We start from the raw sequence: 15,200 nt of genomic DNA, 5'->3' as shown, positions 1-15,200 counted from the left end.
CATTCTCTTACAAAGATCTTGAATTCACAACTGAAAAACTTTCATCAATGTACTCGTCAAACATATGTACGAGTTGTCTGAAGAAAGATACGTACTAATCTTGTGTATTTCATTTCAATACTTTAGATACTCCACCGATCAATTTCAATATTGACACATAACTTGAATATTTCGGACAAAATTCGAGTAGCGTTTTTGTGATATTAACCGTAAAATTTTCACAGACATTGATGGGACGGTGGACCTTAGATTTTGTCGACATATATATATATATATATTATGGTTGACATAATACATGGTAGTATTGTCTAGTGTTATTATTTTTTGATACATATTGTCTCGTATTATTACAAAACAGAGAAAAGTACTGAAGCCAGATTCAGACCCTCTCCTCTCCTCCTCGATCAGTGTGGTCAGTGTTGGTTGAAAGAGAAGCACAAACCACTGTAAGAGAATCTCACCCGAGACTGTTTCTAGCAGCCGAGATTTGACGGCTGTGATTCACGTCCCCACCATAAAAGATTAAAAGCCATAAGACCCCCAAATCCACATCATCTTCACCGTTCAAGTCTTCTAGTCTTTCTTGTGTTCACAATGGAGTGCTGAAAACCTGGACTACTGAAAGGGTTTCTATTCTTTTCTCAAGGGTCTACCCAGGTACTCAAAATTCTTGTTATTGACCTCTTTGAATTTTCTAATCATATGTGTTGGAAAGAATTGAACTTTGGGGTTTGTTTTTCTTGTATGTTTATGTATTTTATATGAATAAATAAGAAAAGTTGCATCTTTGATTGGATTGTGGTATTGTTTGTGGAGAATAGTGGGCTTTTGATTCATAGGGTTATTCCCTGATATGTTATGTTGCTTCTAATTTCACAAAGAGATGAACTTTATGGAACCCTTTTGATTACTGAGTATAAAGGTTGAATCTTTGTGTGTGATACATGGTGTTGTAGGTTTGATTTTTCTGGGTTTTGATGCTTGAAGAAGGCTGATGGTGTAAAGGTGTTAATCTGGAGAAATTTGGGGAATAGATAATATTGAAGCATATCGGTCAGAAGATATTGGGTTTTGGTGTTGGGAGTTGTAGTTGTAATCTCAATGGTCATGGATCAATCATTGAGTGGATTTTATGGTTCTAGTAATGAGTTGTTGAAATTCAGGGATCAAGCTCTTTCGGACTCAATGAATAAGAAACTAGATAGTGGATTCAGGAATGGTAGTGGTTCAAATAAGGTACTCGGACATAAGTATGCTACTACAGTCCAAGTGCCTCCCACTCAAATTCCTACTAATTCTGCACTGCCATTGAGCATGATCCCAGATGGGGATTCGAACGAAGATTGTGATTTCAGTGATGTGGTTCTCAAGTACATTAGCCAGATGCTTATGGAAGAAGATATGGAAGAAAAAACTTGCATGTATCAGGAGTCTGCAGCTCTTCATTCTGCAGAGCAATCTTTTTATGAGCTTATTGGAGAGAAGCATCATCTACCTCCTGATTTGACTCCTACTGCTGATCAGAACCATGGAAGCCCAGATGAAAGCCATTCTTTACATTCCAGCTGTTGTAGTACTACCTCTACCAGTACTAGTAGTAGCATTAGGGATTGTGATTTGCTTGAGTTTAAGTATCTGAATGTTGCTTCTCAGTCAACTTCTCAGTCATCCCATGCTTCATCTAATGGAACCGGTAATTTTGTAGATGGGTTTGTGGAATCTCCTGTGAGCACTCTCAGGGTTCCTGACTTTTTTAATGAGACTGATTCAATTTTGCAATTTCAGAAAGGGTTTGAGGAAGCGAGTAAGTTTCTTCCAAATGGTAACAGCCTAATTGTGGATTTGGAGAGCAACACACCGTTGCTTAAAGAGTTGAACACAGAGGCTACAGATATGACAGCTAAGGTAGACAAGAAGAATAACCGTGAGTACCCTTCTGCTGGGTCAAGGGGAAAGAAGCATCCTTATCATGACGATGAAATTTTAGAAGGGGAGAGGAGTAACAAGCAATCATCAGTCTCTACTGAATCAGCTGTGAGTCCGGAAATGTTTGACATGGTTTTGCTCAACTGTGGACAAAGTGAATCTGCTCTTCGAGAAGCTTTGCAGAATGGAACAAAAAAGAACATACCACAGAGTGGTCAGTCAAAGGGGCCAAGTGGTGGCAAATCCCGTGGGAAGAAGCAGGGAGGTAAAAAGGATGTGGTGGATTTGAGAACCCTCTTGACAGTATGTGCACAAGCTATTGCAGCTGGTGATGAGAGAACTGGCAATGAGTTACTTAAGCGGATCAGACTGCATGCTTCTCCTGAGGGAGATGGGATGCAAAGAATGGCTTGCTATTTTGCTGATGGTCTTGAGGCACGAATGGCTGGATCTGGTACTCAGATTTACAGAGCCCTCATAGCCAAGCCAACATCTGCAGCAGATATCTTGAAGGCTTACCATCTATTTCTTGCCGCTTGTCCATTCAGGAAGCTATCAAATTTCTTTTCAAACAAGACAATAATGAATGTATCCGAGAAAGCAACAAGCCTCCACATAATTGATTTCGGTATTATGTATGGTTTTCAATGGCCTTGCCTCATTCAACGCCTCTCATCTAGGCTCGGTGGACCTCCAAAGCTCCGAATTACGGGGATTGATTTTCCAAATCCAGGTTTCCGACCAGCAGAAAGGGTTGAGGAGACAGGACGGCGCTTGGCAAACTATGCAAAAACTTTTAAAGTTCCATTTGAGTTCAATGCCATAGCACAAAAGTGGGACACCATTCAAATTGAGGATCTTAAACTCGATCGTGATGATGTGCTTGTTGTGAATAGTTGTTACAGACTTAGAAACCTACTTGATGAGACTGTGGTGGTAGACAGTCCAAGAGATATTGTCCTGAACCTGATAAGGAAGATGAATCCAGATGTCTACATTTTGGGAGTTGTAAATGGAGCCTACAGTGCACCCTTCTTTCTTTCAAGATTTCGCGAGGCTCTCTTCCACTTCTCTACAATATTTGACATGCTTGACATGTGTGTGCCCCGTGATATTCCAGAGCGAATGTTGATTGAGAGGGAGATATTTGGCCGGGAGGCAATGAATGTCATCGCATGTGAGGGTTCAGAGAGGATTGAAAGACCAGATACATACAAGCAGTGGCAGGTGAGGAATCGGAGGGCTGGTTTTACACAACTTCCTTTGAACCAGGAGATCATGGACATAGCAAAGGACAGATTGCATACATACTACCACAAGGATTTCGTAATTGATGAAGATAGCCGGTGGCTCTTGCAGGGATGGAAAGGACGCATTGTGTATGCACTTTCTTCTTGGAGGGCTGCTTATTAGATTGTCCTAGTTCATCAGAGGGCAGCACGTTTATGTTTATGGCTTGTTGGAGGACTTGCTGCCTTGTCTAGCTTGAGCCACATGAGTATGTCATGGACTTTTAATATATGAAGCTAAGGTAACTATTTTGATCAAAATTCAAGATTACATCACTGTCATTTAGGTATTCAACTATAAAGCATGTGGGTTATCATATTGCCAATGATATGCTATTTTGCTGCGCGGGTAAAATGGAATCAGAATTTTGGTAGGCATTACTTCTCTTTGAACTACGACTAGTATTTCCTGTCAGTTCAGTAGAAAAGGGATCCCAAATGATATATTTATTTTCTTTGATGGACTTGGGCCAAGGCCAGACCCTGTGAGGCTGTGACACAACAATGGAACAGGACCTCTGCAACCAGTACATGTCCTCTTGGGTTCCCAGACCTGAAATCCAGACTGACCATAAGAAGCTGGATCGAAGAAGCCAGATTGCGTTAGCTACAACCATGATTGTGATTATACAAGTTTATCTCTGGGACCTGAATGACCCGATGATTTTGGTGTGTACAGTATGGGAGAAAACATAGTGTACTTCAAAGCCTTACTCCACACATGCTATGACCTTACTGAAGATGACGAATCAACCTTTGATCTAGTTTATACACACTTTTCATCTGTAAAAGACCTAAGCATTTTGTTAAATTCAATGTGTTTGATATGGGAATTCAAGGTTTATGCGACTATTATATATGCTTACAATCTTTCTTCTAATCAAACCAACCTTTTACTCCAGTGTTCGAATGCATGGTTTATATTGAGTTATTTGTTTATGTTTGATAATTAAACATAATTAAAAAAATTCTATCAAATAAACACATAATTTGTTAATGTTTGATATCTCTCGACAAAATAAATAAACACATACACACATAAACAGTTCTTCACGTATTAGTCATTCACTGCTGTGGACATGATCGAGCATGATGCATCAGATGGTTTTAAAGAGCATTTGATCTGTCAAGTCAGCACACCAAACTTAGGAGGGTACTAAAGAGGTCAAAGACTTGAGGATCTTACCAATTAGTCATTCATGTGCTTCCTCAGATGCTCCACACCCCATCAATTTTAGCCGTGTTAACTTATTCAGCTTGATTGTTTCAAGATACAGGTAATTTTAATGCTCTGAGAGTCTGAGTTTTATGCCAAGTCTCCTGTATATATACAGGAGATGATGATTCATGATTTCATGGCCATGTGAATAGCTTAAGCGATTGCTGGACTTCCAGTTCTAATACTAGATGATATTCACCTCTAAGGTTTGTTTTTATTTTGTGCTGACGTTTCAGATAGGAAATTACCCATAAATCTTTACAAAGTTGGTAGTTTATTGATTTTCTTATGTAAACCAAGTTATAGACAAGGCCTCTAACTATGTAATTATTGTAGATGTGAACCGCACCAGGCTACTTGTACCGCACTACCGCTTGTATTCAAGGATTTCAAGCTGCATGCATTCGTCATGGCAACTGAACTTGGGAAGCTGTATAAGTTCCAATTTGTAGATTATATGATAACTTGAAGTTGTTGGTTCTTAAGTCGGACTATTACGCCATTAGCAAAGTCACAGAGGATGGACCGAGGATGGAGGTTGTGATAATGAGCTCTCATGTGAAAAGTCGCCTTGAAATCGTTTCTTTGGTGTTACCTAGGGCTACTAGCTGCTTGTGCCCCTTCTGCTGATTTCGACTTGTGCGTATCTTCTTTCTTTGTATAGTTGGTTAGGGCAACACTGTGTCTTGTTTCTCTTTTTCGTTATCTTTCCATATAGTCATCTTTTACATTATTGTTCACTTTCAACATTGTTGCACATAGTTAGCGCTCTCTGTGAGACTGACTAGGACTGAGTTCGGGTGCTAGGTTGGAGCAGAGTCAAGCAGCCGAGGCTCTCTAATCTCACATACAATTGACAAGCTGTATGTTGATCATCATGACAGATCAAAGAAAGATAATCTTGCTTCAAATAAGAAGTATGCTTCATTCACATTTGTTTCCCATTGCCGGCCGGTAGGATATTCCTATCAGAGGAGTGGTCTTGGTAAATCTTCATACATCACCAAAATCTTGTTTAATCTCAATACATCACCAAAAGATGTAACGTCAAAGCTTCAAAGACCTTATAAATCAACCAGAGAGATATTTGATAGTGAGGAACAAATAGTACGTTAAGTATCTCTATAGATACATTCACACATGCATTTTTTTTTTGTGGCAATTAAAATTTTATTAAATAAAGAAAATATAACCTAAGAGGGGGACATGAAGCCAAAACCTGTTAAAAAAGAAATAGCAAACTCAAAAAGCAACCAAAACATGAACAAGAAGAGCAGAGAGCCGATCACATCAAAGATCAAGGCACACAACAGGAGTCCGATTACGGGCAACAAGATTCGCATTTAGCACACATGATTTTTTCCTGATATCAATCAAACTATGTAGGCTAATCTCTTGGTCCTGGATTCCCAGAAAAATGAACTGTGCAACCCATCACGTTGTGTCGCTTAGTGTGAGGAAGCCGTGCACGGATGTTTAGATTGATAGGCCACTGTCTTCCCTGGTCCATGTTCTCCCTCGTGACGGCTTGCCGTGTCCATCGCCAGCGTCAATGGCAGAGCAAAGACCGTAGTTTTTTTGGCAGTCTTCTTTTCTCTTTTTGCGTCGTTGGTTTCTGGTTTCTGCTTTCTTCTTTGTTTTTTTTTCTACTGTTGTCGTTTTTTCCCCTCCTCTTTTTGGCTTTTAGGCTTATCTAGTCGTGTCTTTAGTTTGTTTTCTCTGCCCTATGGGGCTTTAATGAATATTTTTTCACGTCAAAAAAATAAAATAAAATCAAACTATCAATTATGGATATTGATATGGGCAAAGTGCCAAAACCAATTCTGGCAACTTTCTCCTTTATCCCCACAGAGATGCTACCAGATTATCTTAACTTTGGTTTTCCAGTGGATGATTCATATCACTCAGAAAAAGTAGAGACCTCCTTTTATCTCTTCAATAATTCATTTTGGTCGATGACACTCGATGGAAAATCAACATGAAAGATCTAAAGCAGATCTAATCCAGCACATAAACGTTGATGCCACGAATTCTACAGTGTGCATAGAACAAATTCTGTCACCTTTTACCTTAAAGGTGAGAGCAACATATGGTCTTTACTAGTATCTTCCTCTTCATATATACTTACAGGATAAGAAATCCAGTGTCGGTGGTGTGAATTTATCGACGATTAATGCTATATAAAGTTGAGATCATATATAACACCGAAAATTATTCAACGCACCCTATTTCGGAAATAATTAAAGTCTAATATTTATACATGTAATTTAATAGATGTTTATCAAGAGATTTTCTTTTAATTTTATAATCACAATGAATCATTAGGGTATTTAAGTTCTCGTAAGCGTGTGTAAAAAAATGAGAAAAATTGTATCAATATTGTTGTGCATGTGCATGTTTCGAAGATGGTTATTGTGATTTGAGAATCTAATCTGAATTTTTGATCACATATTAGAAAATCATACTCTGAAGCCACAAAGACAAACAAAAATAGAGTGATATCCAAAATACTCATCACATTCAATCACTTGTAGAGATTCCTCAAGATCATACTTATCAAGACAAAAACATATTAGAGCATCCAGCATTCCGAAAGGGGCGATAGTAACATCATGCCTTGCTACCGAGAAACGTTTTGGTGAGAACCGCATTGCACTCCAAAGATGCTTTCAGAAGTTTCAAGCCCTGAAATGGAAAGGAAACAACGGGTTAAAAACAATAATGTAGAAAAGTATGTTGGTAAAGACATACGAAAAGGCCAATAACACAAATACACAAAATTAAGTAATAATCAATAGGACCTCTTCCATGCCAAGACTGACCACCTTCTCTTCAAGGGCACCAACCTCCCTAATATTGAACTTGTTAAGCACAGTTATGCTTGATATAGTAGACATAGGCTTCACTTCCAAATTATCCATTATCATGTATGTAACAACACCCTTAACATATCCTTCCTCGCTGGACGCGACACCAGCTGCTTCTGGTGGAGCAACGTAAGTTACCTCGGTGGTTATGCTTCGGTTGTAAGGTCTGCAGTTCCCATTCTGACACATAACCCCAGATCTATTGGAAATATTGCGATTGCAATAATCGCAGACATAGAACTTCTTAGCAGTAGAGTCATTGTAGGTCAAGTGAAGAATATTAGCTCCGGCAACTGTTGACTGTGGTTTCAGCAGGGAGTCCTTGTTGAGATTGGGCTGCAAGTATGCGTCATTTAGTTCTTCTACGCTCTCGTAGAGCTTGCCCAAGCAACCCACCATGCCATTCTTGGTGAGGAGCCTAATGACAGTGCTAATAGGCAAAGACAGGAGAGTGAACAGAAAATCGACAACCTCCTTGCTCGCTTCAGCAAAGAGAACTCTCCGATTCTTTGTGTCAACCAGGAGCTTCAAACTCACACTAATACTACTGTTGGAGGATTCCATTTGATCAACGCAAGGTGAAGGCAGAGGATATAGAGGGAGGAGAGTAGGCATGGCTAAGAGCCTTGTAACATATTTATAGCAATAGAAACTCCTAAATTTAGATCTGAACTGATTTCAGAAGGGGAGAATTACAAATCAGTACCTCACAACATTTTCATATACAATTTAGTCCATAAACTTTTTATTTATACAATTTAGTCCACACCTTTTTTTTTCCCTACTTAGTAAGACTAAGACCTACCATCCTGAGAACTAGCCTTCAATATGTCATTTTTTCACCTAACGACACCTTGTCTTTCTAGTTACTATCCTGGCAGAATATATTACTGTTGCCTTAGTATGGAAAAATTTATTAGTACTTAAAAGCAAAGCAAAGAAGAAGCATAAAACAAGCAAAATATAGAAATACAAAGCAAATCTAAATATACATACTCAGTAGCTAAATATTTTTGTGACTGATTATGGGGCACAAGATAGAATTAGATGATGTTCAGAGCCCAAACTCTCATCAGTGGGAAGAACTGACCAAACCTTTACGTAATGGTGCTGTAGGCAGTAGGATATTGGTGACCACTAGAAAGGAGGAGGTTGTTACTTTAATGAAAGCAAATGCTGAATTGATGCCTTTGAAGAAGTTAGGTGAAACATTTTGTTTGTCATTGTTCTATTATCATGCAAATATAGATGAGAGTATTGTTTCAAAAGAGTTTCATGACATTGGGTTAGAGCTTGTTAAAAGGTGCAATGGTGGGTTGCCTCTTGCTACAAAGACGTTAGGAAGCCTCATACGTAATAAAAAAAGATTCATGAACAAGACATGAGAATTGAAAGAGATTCAGCAAGATGTTTTTCGACCACTACTTCTAAGTTATCATGATTTGTTTCTAAGAACCAAACGTTGTTTTTTGTACTGTGTTATATTTCCAAAAGATTATATACATAATAAGTATAATTTGGTTGAGTTGTGGATGTCGTAAGATTATATAAATGTCAAAGGAAATGCAAACAAAGAAATATTATATCAAAATCATTTTGATGACTTAGTGATGCGGTTATTCTTCCAAGATGTTGAGTCAGATGATGAGAATGGAAACATAACATGCAAAATTCATGATATTGTACATGACTTTTTGCAATATTTTACAAATAATAAAAGTTTGGTTTTAGATCTTGAGTTGGATGATAGTGAGAGAAAAGAGGTGTCAAAAATTCGTTATTTGTGCTTGTTGCATGCAACCAAGAGTGATTCCTTGGTATCTCTTCTCTGCAATTATAAAAGATTACGTAGCTTGACAATGATAGATTCATTCAATCGATTCATTGGTTCAATATTTGAGTCGATAGTGCAACTGAAAAGCCTAGGGGCAATAACCTTGTGTCCCGAGTGGACCGTTGGTCTGGAAGAAATTCCGGAGACGATAGGTGGATTGATACACTTGAGGTATCTTGATTTATCCGGTAATAAAATGTTGGAAGAATTCCCTAGCGCCATGGGTAGCTTATACAACCTGCAAACCTTGCGACTTGTTGGTTGCAAGCTTATCCGAAGAGTAGACGTGGAAAGACTGATTAACTCGAGGCATCTTTATGTTAAACACTGTGATTCACTGAGGTTAATTAAAGGGATTGAGAAATTATCACATCTGCAAAGGTTAGATGAGTTTCGTCTCCGAGGGAGGAACAATTTGGAACATCTGAAAGACTTGAACCAGCTTCAAGGGAGTCTTACTATTCAGATTTATGGGCATCCCAAGATGGCAGATAATGCAGCTATACTGGTGAATAAGCCTCACCTCCTGCAAATGGAGTTGAATTTCATCTCGGCTGATGAACTCAGTCAAAGAGAAATTATGGATGGCTTACAGCCGCATGCATGTTTGGAATCTTTATTCATCTCCTGGTATAAAGGCGGCACCTTCTCCCATTGGTTGTCGTCTTTGCACAGCTTGAGAGTCCTCATCCTTAGATTTTGCCGAAACATAAAGACTTTGCCTCTGTTAGGGAAGGAAGAAACTAGCATCCCTTGAATCATTGCGTATTCTGCGGTCTTGCTTTCTTTTATGTTTTTCTTTCTACTGTTGTTGTGTTTTTTTTTTCCTCCTCTTTTTTTCTCCTCTTTTAAAAGATATAAATTTGCCGATCATTTTTATTTTCTCATCAAAGTACCCACCCTCTTAGTCTATTGACACATGTCTCTTCAAATTATTTAACTTTATTCTTATTAATAAAATAGACATGTGTCAATAGACTAAGAGGGTGGACACTTTGATGGGCAAACAAAGATGGTCGGTAAATTTATATCCTTTTTTAGACTTATTTAGTCGTGTCTTTAGTTGGGCTTTGTGACTATGAAAGCTAGCTTGTTTCATTTGCTGGGCCTGTGCCTGGTTTGTTTTCTCTGCCCTCTTGACGTCTAAAAAAAATAAAAATAAAACTATCAATCATGCATATTAGGATATTACCAATTCTGGCAACTTTCTCCTTTATCCCCACAGAGATGCTTCCGGATTATCTATTTATCTTAACTTTGGTTTTCCAGTGTATGATTCATATCACTGAGAAAAAATAGAGACCTCATTTTATCTCTTCAATAATTCATTTTGGTCGATGACACTCGATAGAAAATCAACATGAAAGATCTAAAGCAGATCTAATCCAACACATAAACCTTTATGCCACGAATTCTACAGTGTGCATAGAACAAATTCTATAACCATTACGTTAAAGGTAAAAGCAATACTTTCAAAAAAAGAAGAAGGTGAAAGCAACATATGGCCTTTACTCTTTAGTCTTTACTAGTATCTTCCTCTTCAAGTCTTCATTTATGTACTTTGGGCGCGTTTACTTTGGGTGAATGGGAATCATCCGTTTGGGAGTCATTCCCATTCCGGGTTGAAATGTTGTTTACTAACCTAAGGAGGAATCAAACATGTGTGGGTCCCAGTGTTGAACCCGGAGTCATTCTCCCTTTTTCATTCCGGAGAAGGGGGTTGGTATTGATTTTGATTCACCCATGAATCAGATTTCAGTTCCAATTTTAACCTTGTAATTTTATCAAAATCCTAAACTACACATACCAAAACCCTACGACTTAAAACACCATTTCAGATCTGTCTCTTTTTCTCCTCTTGCTGAGAGAACGCAATTTCAGACACCACTGCAGATCGCCTCATTCCAGATGACAAGTAAACAATGGAATGGGAATGACTCCTTCTCTCTCTCATTCACCCTTATTCCCATTCACTTTAAATCCCATTCACCCTAAATCTCATTCATGTTTAGTAAACACGCCTTTTAAGTCTTTAACAGGATAAGAGATCCAGTGTCGGTGGTGTGAATTTATCGTTGATTGCAATCATTGCACTAGTAAGAAGCTGGTGTGAATATCAGGCCACACATTAGGCTGAGACGATTAATGCTATATAAAGTTGGGATCATATATAACACCAAAAATTATTCAACGCACCCTATTTCGGAAATAATTAAAGTTTAATATTTGTACAGGTAATTTAATAGATGTTTATCAAGAGATTTTCTCTTAATTTTATAATCACAATAAGTTCTCGTAAGAATGTATAAAAAAATGAGAAAAATTGTATCAATATTGTTGTGTGCATGTTCGAAGATGGTTATTGTGATATGAGAATCTAATCTGAATTTTTGATTACATATTAGAAAATCATACTCTGAAACCACAAAGACAAACAAAAGTAGAGTGATATCCAATATACTCCTTGCATTTTATTCATTACATTCAATCACCTCTAGAGATTCCTCAAGATCATACTTATCAAGATAAAATACTCCTTGCATCCAGCATTCCGAAAGGGGCGATAGTAACATCATGCCTTGCTACCGAGAAACACGTTGGTGAGAACCGCATTGCACTCCAAAGATGCTTTCAGAAGTTTCAAGCCCTGAAATGGAAAGGAAACAATGGGTTAAAAACAATAATGTAGAAAAGTACGTTGGTAAAGACATACGAACAGGCCAATCACACAAATACACAAAAATAAGTAATAGTCAATAGGACCTCTTCCATGCCAAGACTGACCACCTTCTCTTCCAGGGCACCAACATCCCTAATATTGAACTTGTTAAGCACAGTTATGCTTGATATAGTAGACATAGGCTTCACTTCCAAATTATCCATTATCATGTATGTAGCAACACCCTTAACATATCCTTCCTCGCTGGACGCAACACCAGCTGCTTCCGGTGGAGCAACGTAAGTTACCTCGGTGGTTATGCTTCGGTTGTAACATATGCAGTTCCCATTCTGACACATAACCCCAGATCTATTGGAAATATAGCGATTGCAATAATCGCAGACATAGAACTTCTTAGCAGTAGAGTCATTGTAGGTCAAGTGAAGAATATTAGCTCCGGCAACTGTTGACTGTGGTTTCAGCAGGGAGTCCTTGTTGAGATTGGGCTGCAAGTATGCGTCATTTAGTTCTTCTACGCTCTCGTAGAGCTTGCCCAAGCAACCCACCATGCCATTCTTGGTGAGGAGCCTAATGATAGTGCTAATAGGCAAAGACAGGAGAGTGAACAGAAAATCGACAACCTCCTTGCTCGCTTCAGCAAAGAGAACTCTCCGATTCTTTGTGTCAACCAGGAGCTTCAAACTCACACTAGTACTACTGTTGGAGGATTCCATTTGATCAACACAAGGTGAAGGCAGAGGATATAGAGGGAGGAAAGTAGGCATGGCTAAGAGCCTTGTAACATATTTATAGCCAGGACCGCTCACATGCGGGATAGAAATTAGGGGACAAAAAGAGATACTTTCACGACAGCCATAAGATTATAAATGAACTGATCTAACGGGTAAAAACCACATCCTACTAAACCCCAATTGTAGACCACCCACTACCCAATCTCCTATCCTCGACTGAAACTCTTATGCTTCCTCCCTCATCTGAAAGTCTCTCTTTCTTCCCAATTTCCCAAATCTTTTAACAGTTGGTAGTTTTATTGATTTTCTTATGTAAACCAAGTTATAGACAAGTCCTCTAATTATGTAATTATCGTAGATGTGAACCGCACCAGGCTACTTGTACTGCTTGTATTCAAGCTGCATGCATTCGTCATGGCAACTGAACTTGGGAAGCTGCATAAGTACCAATTTGTAGATTATTTGATAACTTGAAGTTCTTGGTTATCAAGTTGGACTATATTACTCTATTAGCAAGTCGATCACAGAGGATGGACCGAGGAGGGAGGTTGTGATAATGAGCTCTCAATGTAAAATTTGCCTTGGAATAGTTTCTTTGGTGTTACCAACGGCTGCTAGCTGCTTGTGCCCCTAAACTAGGTAATCCTCAAGTTCATAATCATCTTAAGTAAGCCTATGGTACAAAGTAGACTGATCTCATGGCATGAAATATTGTTGTGTTATTGGCTTAAGATATTTAGGATATGGAAGAAAAGAGTGGATATGACCATGAGGTCCATTCACTTTTGCCATATGCAAAGACTGAGATTAGCATATATCCCATTAGCTGAAACAATGTTTTTCCACACAGATCATGAGTTCAACTGCTTAGCGCTATTGGGTTCGGTATCACATATTGCATTTAACCTTTTGGTTAATCTGATGTATTATGGATGAGTGTATTAAAGTTATTAGGAAGCTATGCATGTAGAGCCCTAATAGAATAATGTTCATCTTGGGAATGTTTCTTTGGTTTACCTCGGTTGTACCTGTGTCTTTTCTGCTGATTTTTGCTTAGTTCTTCATAAAATGTCGATAATATTCTGCTTCGTCTCAATTAAGGTTTTCTAAGTCCTCTGATTTTGTATCTAATGTAGAAGAAAATCATAGGACACATGAAGAACTAAAATATCGAAGCTTGACGCATTTAGAATCGCCATGGAGTTGAAAGCCTGATCGAGTTGTACTTTGGTAAGCTAATATATATACACCTCTATATCATAAATGACGCCTTTATGGCGTGGATGTAGTGTAACTGTTGTACTTGTGACTTAAGTTGCAACTGCATGCAGTTTTATTTTCTGAGGAATTTCTACTTGCTTTTTTTGTATTCAATTACTAGAGAGCATTTGTTTGTCTATGTAAGTATGTAATGTTGGCTTCCAACATTGTTATGTATCTAAATCGAGCATCAAAGATTGCTTTTAACTCTTTGTGCTTGTTCGGTTTTCTTAGGCGGAGGATGGGAATAACTATCTGTCCAAATCAACTTCCAGCCAGGTAACACTTCCCCATCAATGTGGGAATATGAGATGGTGATAGACTAGCATCAAATCACCAACATCTTTGAACTGCCTTCAAGATTTTCTACTTATTCAGGGAGGATAAGCACTACAGTTTCCTTCATCAACAGAATCTTCCTTGTATTTTGTCTGCCAAACAAAGACAGCACATGCTGAAATGAGTGAAGAATTGCTGACCGAGTTGTTGTCGAAGACAGGTACTTTAACTGCCAGAGAACCAGCGACTGTTCCAGGAATGAAGGTACAAATTAAAGAATTAATTATCAAGGTGATCTGCATTTGCTAAACATAGTTACTAGTCAGCATTTAGCAAGTCTTACATTAATTAGTATCTGCTCATTACATTATTCATCAGCCTGTTTAAAGTCTTCTGGCAAATGTCAAAACCTTGTCATTGTACATGTCTCGATTGTCCCATTCCCACTGCACTTTTAGGAGTTTCTCTTTGCACGATTCCCATCCTTATGACCCTCTTCCTTCTATGACTTCTTCAACAGGCCAATTCTCTATCTGGGGAAGTATTTGGTTCATCAAGCAAACTTCATGTGTCGGCTGCAGAGGATACACCACATTTTGGCCAGTAGCTGCTTCGGCATGCATACAACCATTATGATGCATTGCATCAAAAGTTTCCTTACGGATCAATATCAAGTCTAATGGAGGTCACAAACAGCACCGGCAGAGACATGTGCTCGAGTACACCCATATCCAGCCATTCTTTGTCTGATCAGTCATACATCCACACACTGCGGCCATGAAATTTGCAGAAAGAAAGATCGGAAGCCCTCATGTGGATATGTAGGCCTAAGCTTGGGGAGTCTACCATGCTTCTGTAGTTTTATAGCACTAAATGATTGGTTTAGTGAAAATATTACATTGAATTCGGTTGTCTAAACAAAACGTACACATGAAGCATTTAACAATTTCAGGAATTTTGAATACAGTGTCGGATTAATTTTTGAAGTAACTAGTTCAGTAAGTAAAAGAAAAATTTAAAACTGAGATTTGTAGGGCTTTACCCCGAAGGGAGCCCTTCCAGAAATTCTCGAGGGCACTGAGATTAACCCAGGCCCAGGAGGGGGTTTGGAAATA

General features: G+C 38.5%; 4 protein-coding genes across 4 annotated transcripts; 2 read left to right on the top strand and 2 right to left on the bottom strand.

Moving 5' to 3' along the window:
- The first annotated feature begins 327 nt into the window (after nt 1-327).
- LOC101305883 (scarecrow-like protein 9-like) lies at nt 328-4,115 on the top strand. Its single transcript, XM_004307444.1, has 2 exons — nt 328-657; nt 957-4,115. Exon 2 carries the CDS (start codon nt 1,102-1,104, stop codon nt 3,337-3,339), a length of 2,238 nt encoding a protein of 745 aa, XP_004307492.1. The 5' UTR covers nt 328-657; nt 957-1,101; the 3' UTR covers nt 3,340-4,115.
- A 2,434-nt stretch (nt 4,116-6,549) lies between these two features.
- On the bottom strand, nt 6,550-7,914 carry LOC101305597. Its single transcript, XM_004307443.1, has 2 exons — nt 7,236-7,914; nt 6,550-7,119 (listed from the first exon to the last, which is right to left on the bottom strand). Exons 1-2 carry the CDS (start codon nt 7,863-7,865, stop codon nt 7,045-7,047), a joined length of 705 nt encoding a protein of 234 aa, XP_004307491.1. The 5' UTR covers nt 7,866-7,914; the 3' UTR covers nt 6,550-7,044.
- A 412-nt stretch (nt 7,915-8,326) lies between these two features.
- On the top strand, nt 8,327-9,892 carry LOC101291681 (putative disease resistance protein RGA3-like). Its single transcript, XM_004308800.1, has 2 exons — nt 8,327-8,654; nt 9,033-9,892. The coding sequence occupies exons 1-2, from the start codon at nt 8,327-8,329 to the stop codon at nt 9,890-9,892; spliced, it is 1,188 nt and encodes a 395-aa protein (XP_004308848.1).
- A 1,775-nt stretch (nt 9,893-11,667) lies between these two features.
- LOC101305304 lies at nt 11,668-12,567 on the bottom strand. The gene is made up of 2 exons (XM_004307442.1): nt 11,899-12,567; nt 11,668-11,782 (listed from the first exon to the last, which is right to left on the bottom strand). Exons 1-2 carry the CDS (start codon nt 12,526-12,528, stop codon nt 11,708-11,710), a joined length of 705 nt encoding a protein of 234 aa, XP_004307490.1. The 5' UTR covers nt 12,529-12,567; the 3' UTR covers nt 11,668-11,707.
- Nucleotides 12,568-15,200: the final 2,633 nt, after the last annotated feature.

The sequence above is a fragment of the Fragaria vesca genome, linkage group LG7, assembly GCF_000184155.1.
Source record: "Fragaria vesca subsp. vesca linkage group LG7, FraVesHawaii_1.0, whole genome shotgun sequence".
Lineage (NCBI taxonomy): Eukaryota > Viridiplantae > Streptophyta > Magnoliopsida > Rosales > Rosaceae > Fragaria > Fragaria vesca.
This window is presented reverse-complemented; position numbering and strand designations above follow the sequence as displayed.